At 36.2% G+C, this 13,672-nt stretch overlaps 2 protein-coding genes across 4 annotated transcripts; both read right to left on the reverse strand.

Annotated features, from left to right (window-relative positions):
- Window positions 1-4,069, reverse strand: LOC135138197 (probable multidrug resistance-associated protein lethal(2)03659). Of its 3 annotated transcripts, XM_064068116.1 has the most exons (7): window positions 3,930-4,069; window positions 3,654-3,881; window positions 3,178-3,602; window positions 2,974-3,130; window positions 1,271-2,922; window positions 992-1,222; window positions 1-938 (listed from the first exon to the last, which is right to left on the reverse strand). In XM_064068116.1, the coding sequence occupies exons 1-7, from the start codon at window positions 4,007-4,009 to the stop codon at window positions 19-21; spliced, it is 3,693 nt and encodes a 1,230-aa protein (XP_063924186.1). In that variant the 5' UTR covers window positions 4,010-4,069; the 3' UTR covers window positions 1-18. The 3 variants fall into 3 exon arrangements, with proteins under 3 accessions (XP_063924186.1, XP_063924185.1, XP_063924187.1); XM_064068115.1 differs by having other exon boundaries at window positions 3,178-3,881; XM_064068117.1 differs by lacking the exons at window positions 3,654-3,881; window positions 3,930-4,069 and having other exon boundaries at window positions 3,180-3,227.
- Window positions 4,070-7,718: 3,649 nt separating this feature from the next.
- On the reverse strand, window positions 7,719-10,723 carry LOC135138409 (probable multidrug resistance-associated protein lethal(2)03659). The gene is made up of 4 exons (XM_064068379.1): window positions 10,674-10,723; window positions 8,971-10,622; window positions 8,692-8,922; window positions 7,719-8,638 (listed from the first exon to the last, which is right to left on the reverse strand). The coding sequence occupies exons 1-4, from the start codon at window positions 10,721-10,723 to the stop codon at window positions 7,719-7,721; spliced, it is 2,853 nt and encodes a 950-aa protein (XP_063924449.1).
- Window positions 10,724-13,672: the final 2,949 nt, after the last annotated feature.

Consider the following 13,672-nt stretch of genomic DNA (forward strand, 5'->3'; position numbering starts at 1 on the left):
TTATTACAGAAAAAAAATTCACTTTTCTACATGTCGCTGTACAGCTTGAGAAAAAATTCCATGTTGATTTATCAACAATTCCTCAGGTTTTCCAAACTCCACAACCCTACCATCATCCAAAACTAATACTTTATCGGAATCCATAACAGTATCCAAGCGATGTGATATCACCAAAATTGTGCAATCCATAAATTTTTCATGAATGGTGGCCTGAATTGCTTCATCAGTTTGCAAATCAACGTTAGCGGTAGCTTCATCCAAGACAAAAATTTTAGTTTTCTTCAACATCGCTCTCGACAAACACAACAACTGCTTCTGTCCTACGCTAAAGTTGGTACCACCTTCGTCCACCAGAGTCTGAAGACCCAGTGGCAAATTTGCTACAAACGCTTTCAAGTTGAAAGCCTCCAAGGCACTCCAAACTTGATAATCACTAAATTCGTCAAACGGATCTAAATTTTTTCTTAAAGGACATAGGAATAATATCGGATCTTGTGGAATGATGGTGATTTTTGATCGCAAAACATTCAGCGGTACGATTTTGGTGTCTACGTTATCTATGAGAATCTGACCTTCGAAATGCGTTAAACGAAACAGAGTGGACACCAGAGAGCTTTTTCCGGCTCCAGTTCTGCCAACGATTCCCACTTTTTCCCCTGGGTGAATTTTAATCTGAATATTTTTTAGTACTAAAGGTTTGTCTGGAGCGTATCGCATCGAAACTGATTTAAATTCGATTTGTCCGACTTGGGGCCACGATGGTGGTGGTACGAAAGTACCGTCGTCTTGTTCTTGCGGCAGTTCTATGTATTCTAGTACTCGTTCTACACAAGTCATGTTGGCACTTAATTCGCTCCACGTTTTCATAACGTATTGGATTAAACCTACCAAGGAATTTGCTTGACTGACTGCTAAACCTATATTTGCTACCGATGTCTCTGAAAGTAACATTTTGTGGACAAACTTCTAGTAAGCACCACGTGGTACTCACCTGTGTTGAAAGTTAAAAAACTGAAAGTCACAATTGTGGAATATATGAAGCATATTAAATCGATCCAAAACGCGTAAGTAAAAAACAAAGACTTAAATAAGTAGAAAACAGAGGAATGAGTGTCTAGGTGGTATTCGAATTCTTCAATTAAAACTTTTTGTTTGTTAAAAGCTCGTATTGTTTGAAGTCCGCGCAACGAAGTAACGACGTAAGTCAGAATAGGACTTTTAGCTGAAACATTACTAGTTTTATAGGATAAAAAGGGAGCTGTCAACTTACAGATTCCTTCCAGCTTTCTTAGATTTCTGTTGAGCGGTTGAAAGAGCCAAGTGGAGAAATAAATCAAAGGAATGGCTGCCAACGTTGGTAATATTAACCAATAATTTAAAATTACTATAACTATCACTGTTCCAAGTGCGTCAAAGGCTGTTCTCACCACTTCGTGCGAACAGATGGGTACAATTACATCAATGCAACCCACGTCTTGCGAGAACCGGTTAAGAATCCTTCCAGAAGGATGCTCGTTGAAGAATTTCACCGGAACTGCCAAAATTTTGTCCAACAAGGAATTGTGTAAATTTTTTGATACAGACATGCAATGTGTCATAAATATCACAGATAGGGTGTGATTAAGCAAGAAGAGAAGAACAATCAGAGACGCAGAAACATATAAGAAACTTTCTAATGTCAAGTTAAAAAAATAGAACGCCTCTGTTTTGTTTGAAATTGCTGGAAAAACAACAAACACAGAGATGAAGCAGCTCAAGGACTGAGTTAATAAAAGTAGCATGATTATCAAACTTGATCGAATCCAGTGGTTTCCAAAAAAACAATACTTCCTGTAAATTTGTTGTGTGCTGTATTTGGTTGTAGCACTTTCAGAAATTTCGGGAGGCAAATTGTGAGATTTGACAACGTCTTCTTCGAGTGTTCCTTTATCAGGTTCCATAAAAACACTTTCACTTAAAGCTTCCTCGATCACTTTTCCTTTATCTATAATATATCGTTTTTTGACGTTCCTCAAGTACTTCAAGTGATGGGTCACCAGAACTACGCACTTGTCTTTCAAGTACCCCAAAATACACTCATTGAAGATGTGTTGCGCCACACTGGCATCAACAGCAGCTAGAGGATCGTCTAATAAATAAATATCAGCATCTCGATACACAGCTCTGGCTAAATTTATCCTCGATTTTTGGCCTCCGCTCAACATCACTCCTCGTTCACCGACGAGAGTTTGGTCACCGTTAGCGAAAAGAGACAAATCGTGTTCCAAAGCACACGCTCGAATCACTCTGAGATATTTCTTCTCGTCTTCTTCTTCCCCGAAAAGAATGTTTTGTTTAATGCTTGCGGAAAAAATCCAAGCTTCTTGGGACGCGTACGAAATTTTTCCTCCGACGGCAATCGAGCCTTTCGCTTTAATTTCCTGGAGGATGACTTGCAGGAGTGTTGACTTCCCGCTTCCAGATTTTCCTGATAATCCAACTAGATCTCCAGGAAAGGCTGAAAATGTGACATTTTGCAACACAGGGGAGGTATCGAAAGTCACGTTGATGTTGTTAAGATGAATTCCATAAACACTTTGTTCAGAACTTTGGTATGACTTTGGACTGCAAGTCTCAGTGGTTTTCGATGGCTTCCTTAAAGAAGTTTTTTTGCGTCCCGAAAGAAGAAATTCTTGAATGCGGGCAACGGAAGTTTTAGTGTCTGTATAGTAAGTTACAGCTACCTGAAAGCGTAGCACGCCCATTAGGTTTAGGTTTTCGTATATACTCATCAGAGGGAAAATGTATTCAGGCGTTAAAGACACCTTAGTCAAAATGGCGCTCATTACACATAAAAAAAGTGCAATTTTTGTAACATACAACCTGATAGTGTCATTATTAATTGTTATTAAATTAGCTTTAATTAGTGCCTTCATTTCAGATCTACAAATTTCTTATCAATTCGGATGTATTAAAAGAACACATAGATATTACCTTCTAGCAGCTTTAACAAGTTTAGAAAAAGGTGTTTCCCACGTGTACATCTTCATTGTTTGTATTCCATAGATAACGTCATTTATCAAACGAATTCTGTCGTCGGTTTTCAAAGCCACTTCAATTTTTCTCGAAAACATTTGTTTAGAGACAACCACTAAAACAGTTTTTTGAGTAAAGATACTACAAGTTCGAACTACAGACACTGTACTAAAAAGTAACTAATAATTATCGCAGTTCCTGTAAGTGCTGTGGATCCTAAAAGGGCGTTCATATAATAGAGAAAAATAAAAATTTTTAATGGTGTAATCCACAGGTAGTGACAAACGATGAAAACATCGTTGAATCTGTTTACATCGTTAAACAGATTTACTACTTGTCCAACAGATTCTTTTTTAAACGACTGTCTCTTCATCTGGAGACACTTTCTGTAAATTAACGAAGAACAAGCAACTCTTACTTTGATTCCAAAAGAACTAAACTGCAAATAAAACCAGTGAAAATATAACACTTGCAACAGATTTGCTGAAAGAATTAACGAAGTAACCAGATATATTTCGATTCCGCCGGCGCACTCTTGTTGTGCAAAGCAGTTCAAAAACTTCTTCATACAATAAGGTCGTAGTAACCTGAAACTAAGACGTGTAGGTGACATGCCATCAACTTCAGAAACAGCTAACATCACTCCAAGATCAAATGGTAAAAGTATAAACCCTTGTAATAAATATTCTTTACCAAAGCTTTTTAAAAGAGCCCTCGTTAGTGACGGGCGCTTTTGACAATTTTCTTCTTCCTTCCAAAAAAATTCCAACTTGTCTCCGAGAGCTGTAGCTTTGTGTTCTTTCGCAGCTTCGTACAAGTTGTTTTCAGTGAATGAATACGATTTTAATAAAATTGGTAGCTCCCAACTAAGAAAAGGCGTTGTGTATAAGTAAAATATTTTTAAAGTAACTTACCAGAATAAAAAGTGTGATAAAAAATTAGACCTGTCCTTCGGGTGGGCTTTTTTTTGCTTTCGCCTTTCATTTTGTTCCATTTCTATTGTTTGCCGAGTGTTTGTATTTTACAACTGAATATTCAAGCTAGACACACTTCGACTATTGGAAGTAGTTGTGATAAGGATACTTTATCACGTAGTTATTTTAATTATACGTGTTAAAAGTATGATAATGGCAGTGGCGGCTCGTGGTGATTTTTGATGGGTGGGCAAAGCATTATAGGTAGGTTATAACATGTATGAAATATATATATGTATAATTAATCATTTTTGTGAGAACGTGTTTTTGTTTTGGTGCTGCATGTCAATCAATATAATATAACAAATATTTTATGTATATTACATATATATTATTTTATAAATGTTACTTACAATGTCGTTCAGCAAGAACCAACGAGAACGTCGTAGACTCTTGCTAGAAGAGGAAAGCGGAGCAAAAAAATGGTTCAGCACATAAATATATTTGTTAGGAGTTTATAGAACTATAAACTCAAATAATTATCCCAACATGTAAAGATTTTGAAATAACATGACGAGAAAACGTTAAATTTTAAATCATTGTAAAAGCAAAATTAAAAATATCAAATGAAACAAAAAATAAATTCTCAAAATACTAACAAAGTTAACAATAACAAATAAAATAAAAATGATACCAAAATAATCGTTCTGATTGGTTTTAGAAAGACCACTAATTACCAAAGACTCCTCCAAAAACTTTACTTTAAGAGAAATTTACGATTCATCTTGTCCCCGAAATGTATGTTTTTGTGTAGCCAAGAAAATTATCATATCGAATAAATTAAAAAAAAATATTCTATAGTTTCACTTCGTTCTCCAAGTAATTTTCGTTTATTCAGATTGGTCATGTTTTGTTCGTAATTTAATTTTATGTTAAATAGCAGACAGTTCCAACAGTTTTGTTTGTTGTTTCACTACCGATCAGCCAATAGGTAATATTTATTGTCCGAATTTTGATTAAAGCCTTTATTACTGCCACGAGAGTTTGTGATGACCAATTGTTTCATTTCGGGACATGATCTTAATTTATAAACAAATAATTCATAAACATCAAGTTCCATACTACTGAATTTATTTATTAAAAACAAAAACTCAATGTCTTTAATACCTTCTTTACCACCTCTCTAATTTTATTTGCAAGCTTACAGTCGGATTTGCCATTAAAAAAAAATTGCTAGAAAGTACCTACTTTGGTACCCGCTTAAACGTTTGGTAATTTGAATAAGCTACATTTTATAATCAAATACAGTATCCACAACGCAGTTTCTGATCTGACTGAATTGAATTGAGTCGTGTCTCCGACGAGGACGAACCATGCCGAGTGCTTCCGATTTTCAGGGTGGATTTGCCCATCCTAGAAGCGCGTAACAAACCTGTGCGGAAAGTCTGAATTAAATAATAAATTAAGCGTATATTTAACTTTTGTTGACTCTGCTACAGTTGTATTTATGAAACAAAAATGCATATGTAATAATAAAAAAATACACATGTCAGATACGTACTGCAATAATAAATGTATTACTTATTCTCATCATTGGTTATTCGGATTTTTAAGTTTATAATTCATTATAAAGTTTACACGGTGTCATAACACAAGAATATGGTTATTACAAATTTTCATTTGATATGAAAAAGTATTTATTAATTATTATGGTGTTGTTCTTTTCTATAACAATAGTATTCAAGAATTTTCGCATAAGATTATTTTCCTTACTACCTTACCCATATTTCAATAGAGTAATAAAAATAATTACCTCTATACTTTTACAATACAGAAGAAGTAAAAAAATCGAAATTAATTTATTGAATCCTTGAATCGAATATCGAGAGATCCGATTCTGCAGCGTTTGAGATATACGTTGACGCCAGGGCGTCCTGCCCCGCTTGAAGCAAGAAAACAGGGATATGCAAAGACGTGCGTTTCGAATTCTTTACTCTCAATCACGTATATAGAAAACCGAACGTATGACGTTGCTTACAATCAAGAGGGTGGACCAGGGTGGACTAGCCCATCGTCACATGAACCGAATAACGCAAAGATCTGACGCACTTTTTTACAACTGCAATTTCTCAGTTGCGGAAACTGAAATAAACCCATACTCCGCCCCGGTACGACGCCTATGGGTTCTCTAGAATGTGCGGGTGAGTCATTGTCAGTCAGGACGGGCGTGCGACGCTAGCATAATAAAAACAAGTCTGTAGCAAGTTACCGGAAGTCTCGATTGCGACGTCCAGGAAAGTCTCGGAGCTGCCTTCGAAAAGCCTGCAAGCGGAAGTCGCGATGAATATTCGAGAAAAACCTCGATCGCAGAATTATGGATTTAAATAGAGGCCACCTTCAGGAACGATTATTATTATTCAACCAGTTGAGTCAAGAGAGTCCAGTGAAGTTGCGCCGGAATTATTTGGTACATAATCGCTGTAATAGTTAGTCGTGTAAATTCGAGTTATTAAGAAATAAATTGTTGAGTTTTACCCACGTCGACTTTATTCACCGATCAATGTAACAATATCTGTAAGCACCAGCGAGCTTTTCTCTCTCAAATTTAAAACTCGGTGTTAACAACCAGATATTTAACAGTCATTATTCATGTGGAAGAAGTGGCAAAAACGTGATGACCGGCCAATGTCTCTTTAAAGTAATAAACATGGGCAAAGTTACATTTTTAGATATACAGTGTTTTGTGAGTTTAGTTAAATTCGTATCTTTTTTTACAACTAAATTCCTCTCTTCGGGTTACGACGATTAAAAAAAATCATCACAATTGAGATAGGGCGGGTGGGCGGGGCTATATTTTGACATTTTTTTCTTAATACATGGAGACTTATTTCGTCAACAAGAAACTTAAAACATGTCTAAAATGGTAAATTTTTGAAGTAATCAACTTAAATCCTCTACTTTTCTTCTACATATAACCCCTTTAAATACGGCACGAGTTGAACATCAAAGTTGCTATCGACGGCAACTTCTCAACGGAGTTTATAAATGACAATTGTCAGCTCTAAAAGAAACAGCACTGTGTCGGAAACTCCAACGTCAACCCCAAGTTTATAAACCTCACTTTACGCAGAGTAGCTGTTTTACTGATAATGGAACAAAATCACTGATGATGTTTACGTACTGCTTTAAAATTTTGAAGATAAATATTATCCCTTTAACTACACGTTCCCTCATATAAGTCAAGGATAAGTATATAGATACTGGTTAGCAATTAATTTATTTGAAAGCACTTACTTTAATGAGAGTTATCTGTATTTACAATTAGTTTATTTTACGTACTAACACACCAGTTTTGAAAATGCTTATTAATTCCCTAACTGTTTTCCAGTAGCTCCAAGAATTTCTTCAAGCTACCGTAGAGTTTTTCCCAACCTTCGACTATAACAATTGTCCAATGGCTCTTCTCGCCTATGTTATCACTGGGCTCGTTATTTATGCGTGTACAATTGTACATAATATTCTGCCCTCGTACTGCCGCGTTCTAGATCGACCAAATTTACTGACCATGATCTCTCGATATCAATAAACCACCCAATAAAGCTCTCTGTTTTCGGTTATATTCGTAAAGAAACTGTCCGTACTTTCCAGAACAGGATAGATAGATAGATCTTGATCTCTTCCACTTTTTCTAGTTGTTAAAATTGACGTAAGTGTTTGAAAACAAAATTGTCTATATAATATGTATTTAACCAAGTACAATTTATTACTGAACAACAAAATATTTCTGTTTCAATTTTCTATATTTCGCTGTAAAGCCTGAGAAAAACTTCCACATTGGTATATCAATAATTCCTCAGGTCTCCCAAATTCCACAACCCTCCCATCATCCATAACTAAAACTTTATCAAAATCCATAACAGTATCTAGTCGATGTGCTATCACCAAAATTGTGCAATCCTTAAATTTTTCTCGAATGGTGGCCTGAATTGCTTCATCCGTTTGCAAATCAACGTTAGCTGTGGCTTCATCCAAGACAAAAATCTTAGTCTTCTTCAACATCGCTCGCGACAAACACAACAACTGTTTCTGTCCTACGCTAAAATTGGTACCACCTTCGTCCACCAGAGTCTCAAGACCCAGTGGCAAGTTTGATACAAACGCTTTCAAGTTGAAAGCCTCCAAGGCACTCCAAACTTGAGAATCACTGAATTCATCAAACGGATCTAAATTTTTTCTTAAAGGACCTACGAATAGTATCGGATCTTGTGGAATGATGGTGATTTTTGATCGCAAAACATTCAGCGGTACGATTTTGGTGTCTACGTTGTCTATGAGAATCTGACCTTCGAAATGCGTTAGACGAAACAGAGTGGACACCAGAGAGCTTTTTCCGGCTCCAGTTCTGCCAACGATTCCCACTTTTTCCCTTGGCTGAATTTTAATCTCAATATTTTTTAGTACTAAAGGTTTGTGTGGAGCGTACCGCATCGATACTGATTTAAACTCGATTTGTCCGAGTTGGGGCCACGATGGTGGTGGCACGAAAGTACCATCGTTTGGTTCTTGCGGTAATTCTGTGTATTCTAGTATTCGTTCTACAGAAGTCATGTTGGCACTCAATTCGCTCCACGTTTTCATAACGTACTGGATTAAACCTACCAAGGAATTTGCTTGACTGACTGCTAAACCTATATTTGCTACCGATGTCTCTGAAAGTAACATGTTGTGGGCAAAGTTCTAGTACGTACCGCGTGGTACTCACCTGTGTTGAAAGCTAAAAAACTGAAAGTGACAATTGTGGAATATATGCAGCATATTAAATCGATCCAAAACGTGTAAGTAAAAAATAAAGACTTAAATAAGTAGAAAACAGAGGAATGAGTGTCTTGGTGGTAATCGAATTCTTCAATTAAAACTTTTTGTTTGTTAAGTGCCCGTATTGTTGGAAGTCCGCGCAGCGAAGTAACGACGTAAGTCAGAATAGGACTTTTGGCTGAAACATTGCTAGTTTTATATGATAAAGAGGGAGCTGCCAACTTACAGATTCCTTCCAGCTTTCTTAGATTTCTGTTGAGTGGTTGAAAGAGCCAAGTGGAGAAATAAATCAAAGGAATGGCTGCTAACGTTGGTAATATTAACCAATAATTTACAATTATTATAATTATCACTGTTCCAAGTCCATCCAAGGCTGTTCTCACCATTTCGTGTAAACAGATCGGTACAATTACATCAACGCAACCCACATCTTGCGAGAACCGGTTAAGAATCCTACCAGAAGGATGCTCGTTGAAGAATTTCATCGGAACGGCCAAAATTTTGTCCAACAAGGAATTGTGTAAATTTTTTGATACAGACATGAAATGTGTCATAAATATCACAGATAAGGTGTGATTAAGCAAGAAGAGAAGAACAATCAGAGACGCATAAACATATAAGAAACTTTCTAATGTCAAGTTGAAAAAATAGAGCGTCTCTGTTTTGTTTGAATTTGCGGGAAAAACAACAAACACAGAAATGAAGCTGTTCAAGGAGTGAGTTAATAAAAGTAGCATGATTATCAAACTTGGTCGAATCCAGTTGTTTCCAGAAAAACAATACTTCCTGTAAATTTGTTGTGTGCTGTATTTGGTTGTAACACTTTCAGGAATTTCGGGAGGCAAATTGTGAGATTTGACAACGTCTTCTTCGAGTGCTCCTTCATCAGGCTCCATAAAAACACTTTCACTCAAAGCTTCCTGGATCACTTTTCCTTTATCTATAATATATCGTTTTTTAACGTTCGTCAAGTACTTCAAGTGATGGGTCACCAGAACTACGCACTTGTCTTTCAAGTACCCCAAAATGCACTCATTGAAGATGTGTTGCGCCACACTAGCATCAACAGCAGCTAGAGGATCGTCTAATAAATAAATATCAGCATCTCGATACACAGCTCTGGCTAAATTTATCCTCGATTTTTGGCCTCCGCTCAACATCACCCCTCGTTCACCGACGAGAGTTTGGTCACCGTTAGCGAAAACAGAAAAATCGCGTTCCAAAGCACACGCTCGAACCACTCTGAGATATTTCTTCTCGTCTTCTTCTTCCCCGAAAAGAATGTTTTGTTTAATGCTTGCGGAAAAAATCCAAGCTTCTTGGGACGCGTACGAAATTTTTCCGCCGACGGCAATCGAGCCTTTTGCTTTAATTTCTTGGAGGATGACTTGCAGGAGTGTTGATTTCCCGCTTCCAGATTTTCCTGATAATCCAACTAGATCTCCAGGAAGGGCTGAGAAGGTAACATTTTCCAACACGGTGAAGGTATCGAAAGTCACGTTGACGTTGTTAAGATGAATTCCATTAACACTTGGTTCAGAACTTTTGTATGACTTTGGATTGCAAGTGTCAGTACTTTTTGATAGCTGTCTTAAACGAGTTTGTTTCTGTCCCGAAAGAAGAAATTCTTGAATGCGGGCGACGGAAGTTTTAGTTTCTGTATAGTAAGTCACAGCCACCTGAAAGCGTAGCACGCCTATAAGGTTTAGGTTTTCGTATATACTCATCAGAGGGAAAATGTATTCAGGCGTTAAAGACACCTTAGTCAAAATGGCGCTCATTACACATAAAAAAATTGCAATTTTCGTAACATACAACCTGATAGTGTCGTTATTAATTGTTAATAAATTAGCTTTAATGAGTGCCTTCATTTCAGATCTACAAATCTCTTGTTAATTCAGACGTGGTATAAGAACATACAGACATTACCCTCTAGCAGCTTTAACAAGTTTAGAAAAAGATGTGTCCCACGTGTACATCTTCACTGTTTGCATTCCACAGATGACGTCATTTATTAAACGAATTCTGTCGTCGGTTTTCAAAGCCACTTCAATTTTTCTCAAAAACATTTGTTTGGAAACAACCACTAAAACATTTTTTCAGTGAAGATACTACAAGTGCGAACTACAGACACTGTACTAAAAAGTAAGTAATAATTATCGCAGTTCCTGTAAGTGCTGTGGATCCTAAAAGGGTGTTTATGTAATAAAGAAAAACCAAAATTTTTAAAGGTGCAATCCATAGGTAGTGACAAACGATGAAAACATCGTTGAATCTGTTTACATCGTTAAACAGATTAACCACTTGTCCAACAGATTTTTTTTTAAACGACTGTTTCTTCATCTGGAGACACTTTCTGTAAATTAACGAAGAACAAGCAACTCTAACTTTGATTCCAAAAGAACTAAACTGCAAATAAAACCAGTGAAAATATAACACTTGCAACAGATTTACTGAAACAATTAACGAAGTAACCAGATATATTTTGATTCCGCCGCATTCTTGTTGTGCAAAGCAGTTCAAAAACTTCTTCATAAAATAAGGTCCCAGTAACCTGAAACTAAGACGTGTTGGTGACGTGACATCAACTTCAGGAACAGCTAACATCACTCCAAGATCAAATGGTAAAAGTATAAGCCCTTGTAGTAAATATTCTTTACCAAAGCTTTTTAAAAGAGCTCTTGTTAGTGACGGGTGCTTTTGATAGTTTTCTTCTTCCTTCCAAAAAAATTCCAACTTGTCTCCGAGAGCTGAAGCCTTGTGTTCTTTTGCAGCTTCGTACAAGCTGTTTTCATTGAAGGTGCGCGATTTTAATAAAATTGGTAGTTGCCAGCTGAGGAAAGGTGGTGTTTATAAGGGTAAAAATTTTTAAAGTGAGGTACCAGAATAGAAACTGCGACAAAAATTTAGACCTGTCCTTTGGATGGATCTTTTTTTGCTTTCTTCTTTCTTTTTGCTCCATTTCAAGTGTTTGCTTGTTGTTGGTGCTTTTACAACTAAATCGTCACTCTGGATATAGTTTGCTGGATTATTCAAAGTGGTAGAGACGGAAATATTTTACCATATAGTTATTTTAATTACATATTGTTAGAAGTATGATACTGATAACACATGTTTCTTTAACTCCTCTATATCAATTAACTGGTTACATCACTTTCACACTCATAATAACGCACTTGTTGCACAATTAGTGCGTAAAATGTCAGTTTTTAATGTCACTTTCAAATAGAACAACAAACAAACATAAAACTAAGTTAAAAAACGGCCAGGTGTGTGCCCTTATCATGGTATTAAAAGATTAGTGTCCACATTGCCTGATAAGCTGAACCCATATCTGAAGTCACTAAAAGAATTTAAAATATCTGCAAGAATTGCTCCTTTGGTACTATCGCCAATGTGATAATATGCTGCTACTTGATTTCACCTAGCATTGGTAGCAATTCTTTCATGCTTCAGTAAAGTAACACTACCAATATTTGTTCCACTTTGGATGTAACAATCCAATTAGGTTTAATGTCCATTTCGTTCACTACGACCATACAATCTTTGCCGAAATTTTGACTCAACATTTCAGTCTTAATTTTCATAAAATCAACTTCATCTAACACTATTCTTTCGAAATTTTAAGCTTCCGTTGTCCGGAAATGGTAATCGCACTTTTTGCAATAGATAATGGCCACTAGATCCGCATGCAAATTTAAGTCCAAGGGTATTGTTACGGCTTGAACAGAATATTTTAATTTTTTTACCTTTAATAAGAATTGAATTCCTATAAATGGTAATTTTAATTCTAATGTACTTGTACACTGTTGTAAATCCTCATACCAATTACTTAAAAACCATGTATACCTCTTTGAACAAAATAGAGTACAACAAAATAATATGTTCTGAAAGACAACGTGGGCCGCAATGATCATAGTACAGTGCTAGATTTAATGAAGTGTATAATATGATTCATTTATTTAACTGTACAAAACATCAACAAAATATACCATTTTCTATCTGTCAACCTTTTTATAATCAGCCCACTCTTCTTTTTTCAAAAGTAAGTTCCGTTACAAACTCCCCCTCTAAACAATACAAACGGCCCTCCGGTGTTGTTTAGGATGAAACATCCTTTTTAGGACGACTCCTCCTCCGTTTTGGTATTAAGGGCGTTAATGTATCACTTCCAGTCCCTTCAACAAACGGAGGATTTGTACAGCTTCCTAACTCGTAGGTTGTAGGAGAAGTAATTCGCAAGATCATATAAGGACCATCTGTTTTTAGGGCAAGCTTTGAAGAGAATCCACTTTTGGAGCAACTGAGAGTATGAGATTTCAGGAGAACCTTGTCACCCTTCTTGAATACAGCTGGTCTTCGTCTGGAATCTAGGCGTGTTTTCTGGACATCTTGTTTCTTGCAATTTCTATCCATTGCCTCAGACAGAGTAGTAGCTAGCTTCTTTAAGTAAGAAGTTATTCTTGGTATGAAATTTTCTGCATTAATCACTTTGCGTAGATCATATACAGGATCATAAGGAGCTCGTATCTCCCTACCAAATGTGAGAAACGAAGGACTATATCCCGTAGAATCGCAACATGTAGAGTTTATGGCGAATCGAATGCTGCTCAGGTGATGCTCCCATTCTGAGTGGTGATCTTGAACCGTTAGTTGTTTTTTATACCCTTTATAACTAAATGTTCAAGCTTCGTTTTTTTCGATTACTTGTTGAAAGTAGTTGTGATAAGAATATTTTATTAGGTGAATTATTTTAATTATGTACATTAGAGGTACGATAGTGATAAGTGATAACATTGATAACACACACGTTTCTGTAACTGAAAGCTCCTGTATAACAACCATTTTTAATTAACTAGTTTCGTCAGTTTTGTATTCTTACAATGGAGACTCGTATTAAAAATAAGTTAAAATAATAAATTATCAAC

The sequence above is a fragment of the Zophobas morio genome, unplaced genomic scaffold (assembly GCF_036711695.1).
Source record: "Zophobas morio isolate AGI-343-1 ecotype UQ-CSIRO unplaced genomic scaffold, CSIRO_AGI_Zmor_V1 ptg000030l, whole genome shotgun sequence".
NCBI classification, from domain to species: domain Eukaryota; kingdom Metazoa; phylum Arthropoda; class Insecta; order Coleoptera; family Tenebrionidae; genus Zophobas; species Zophobas morio.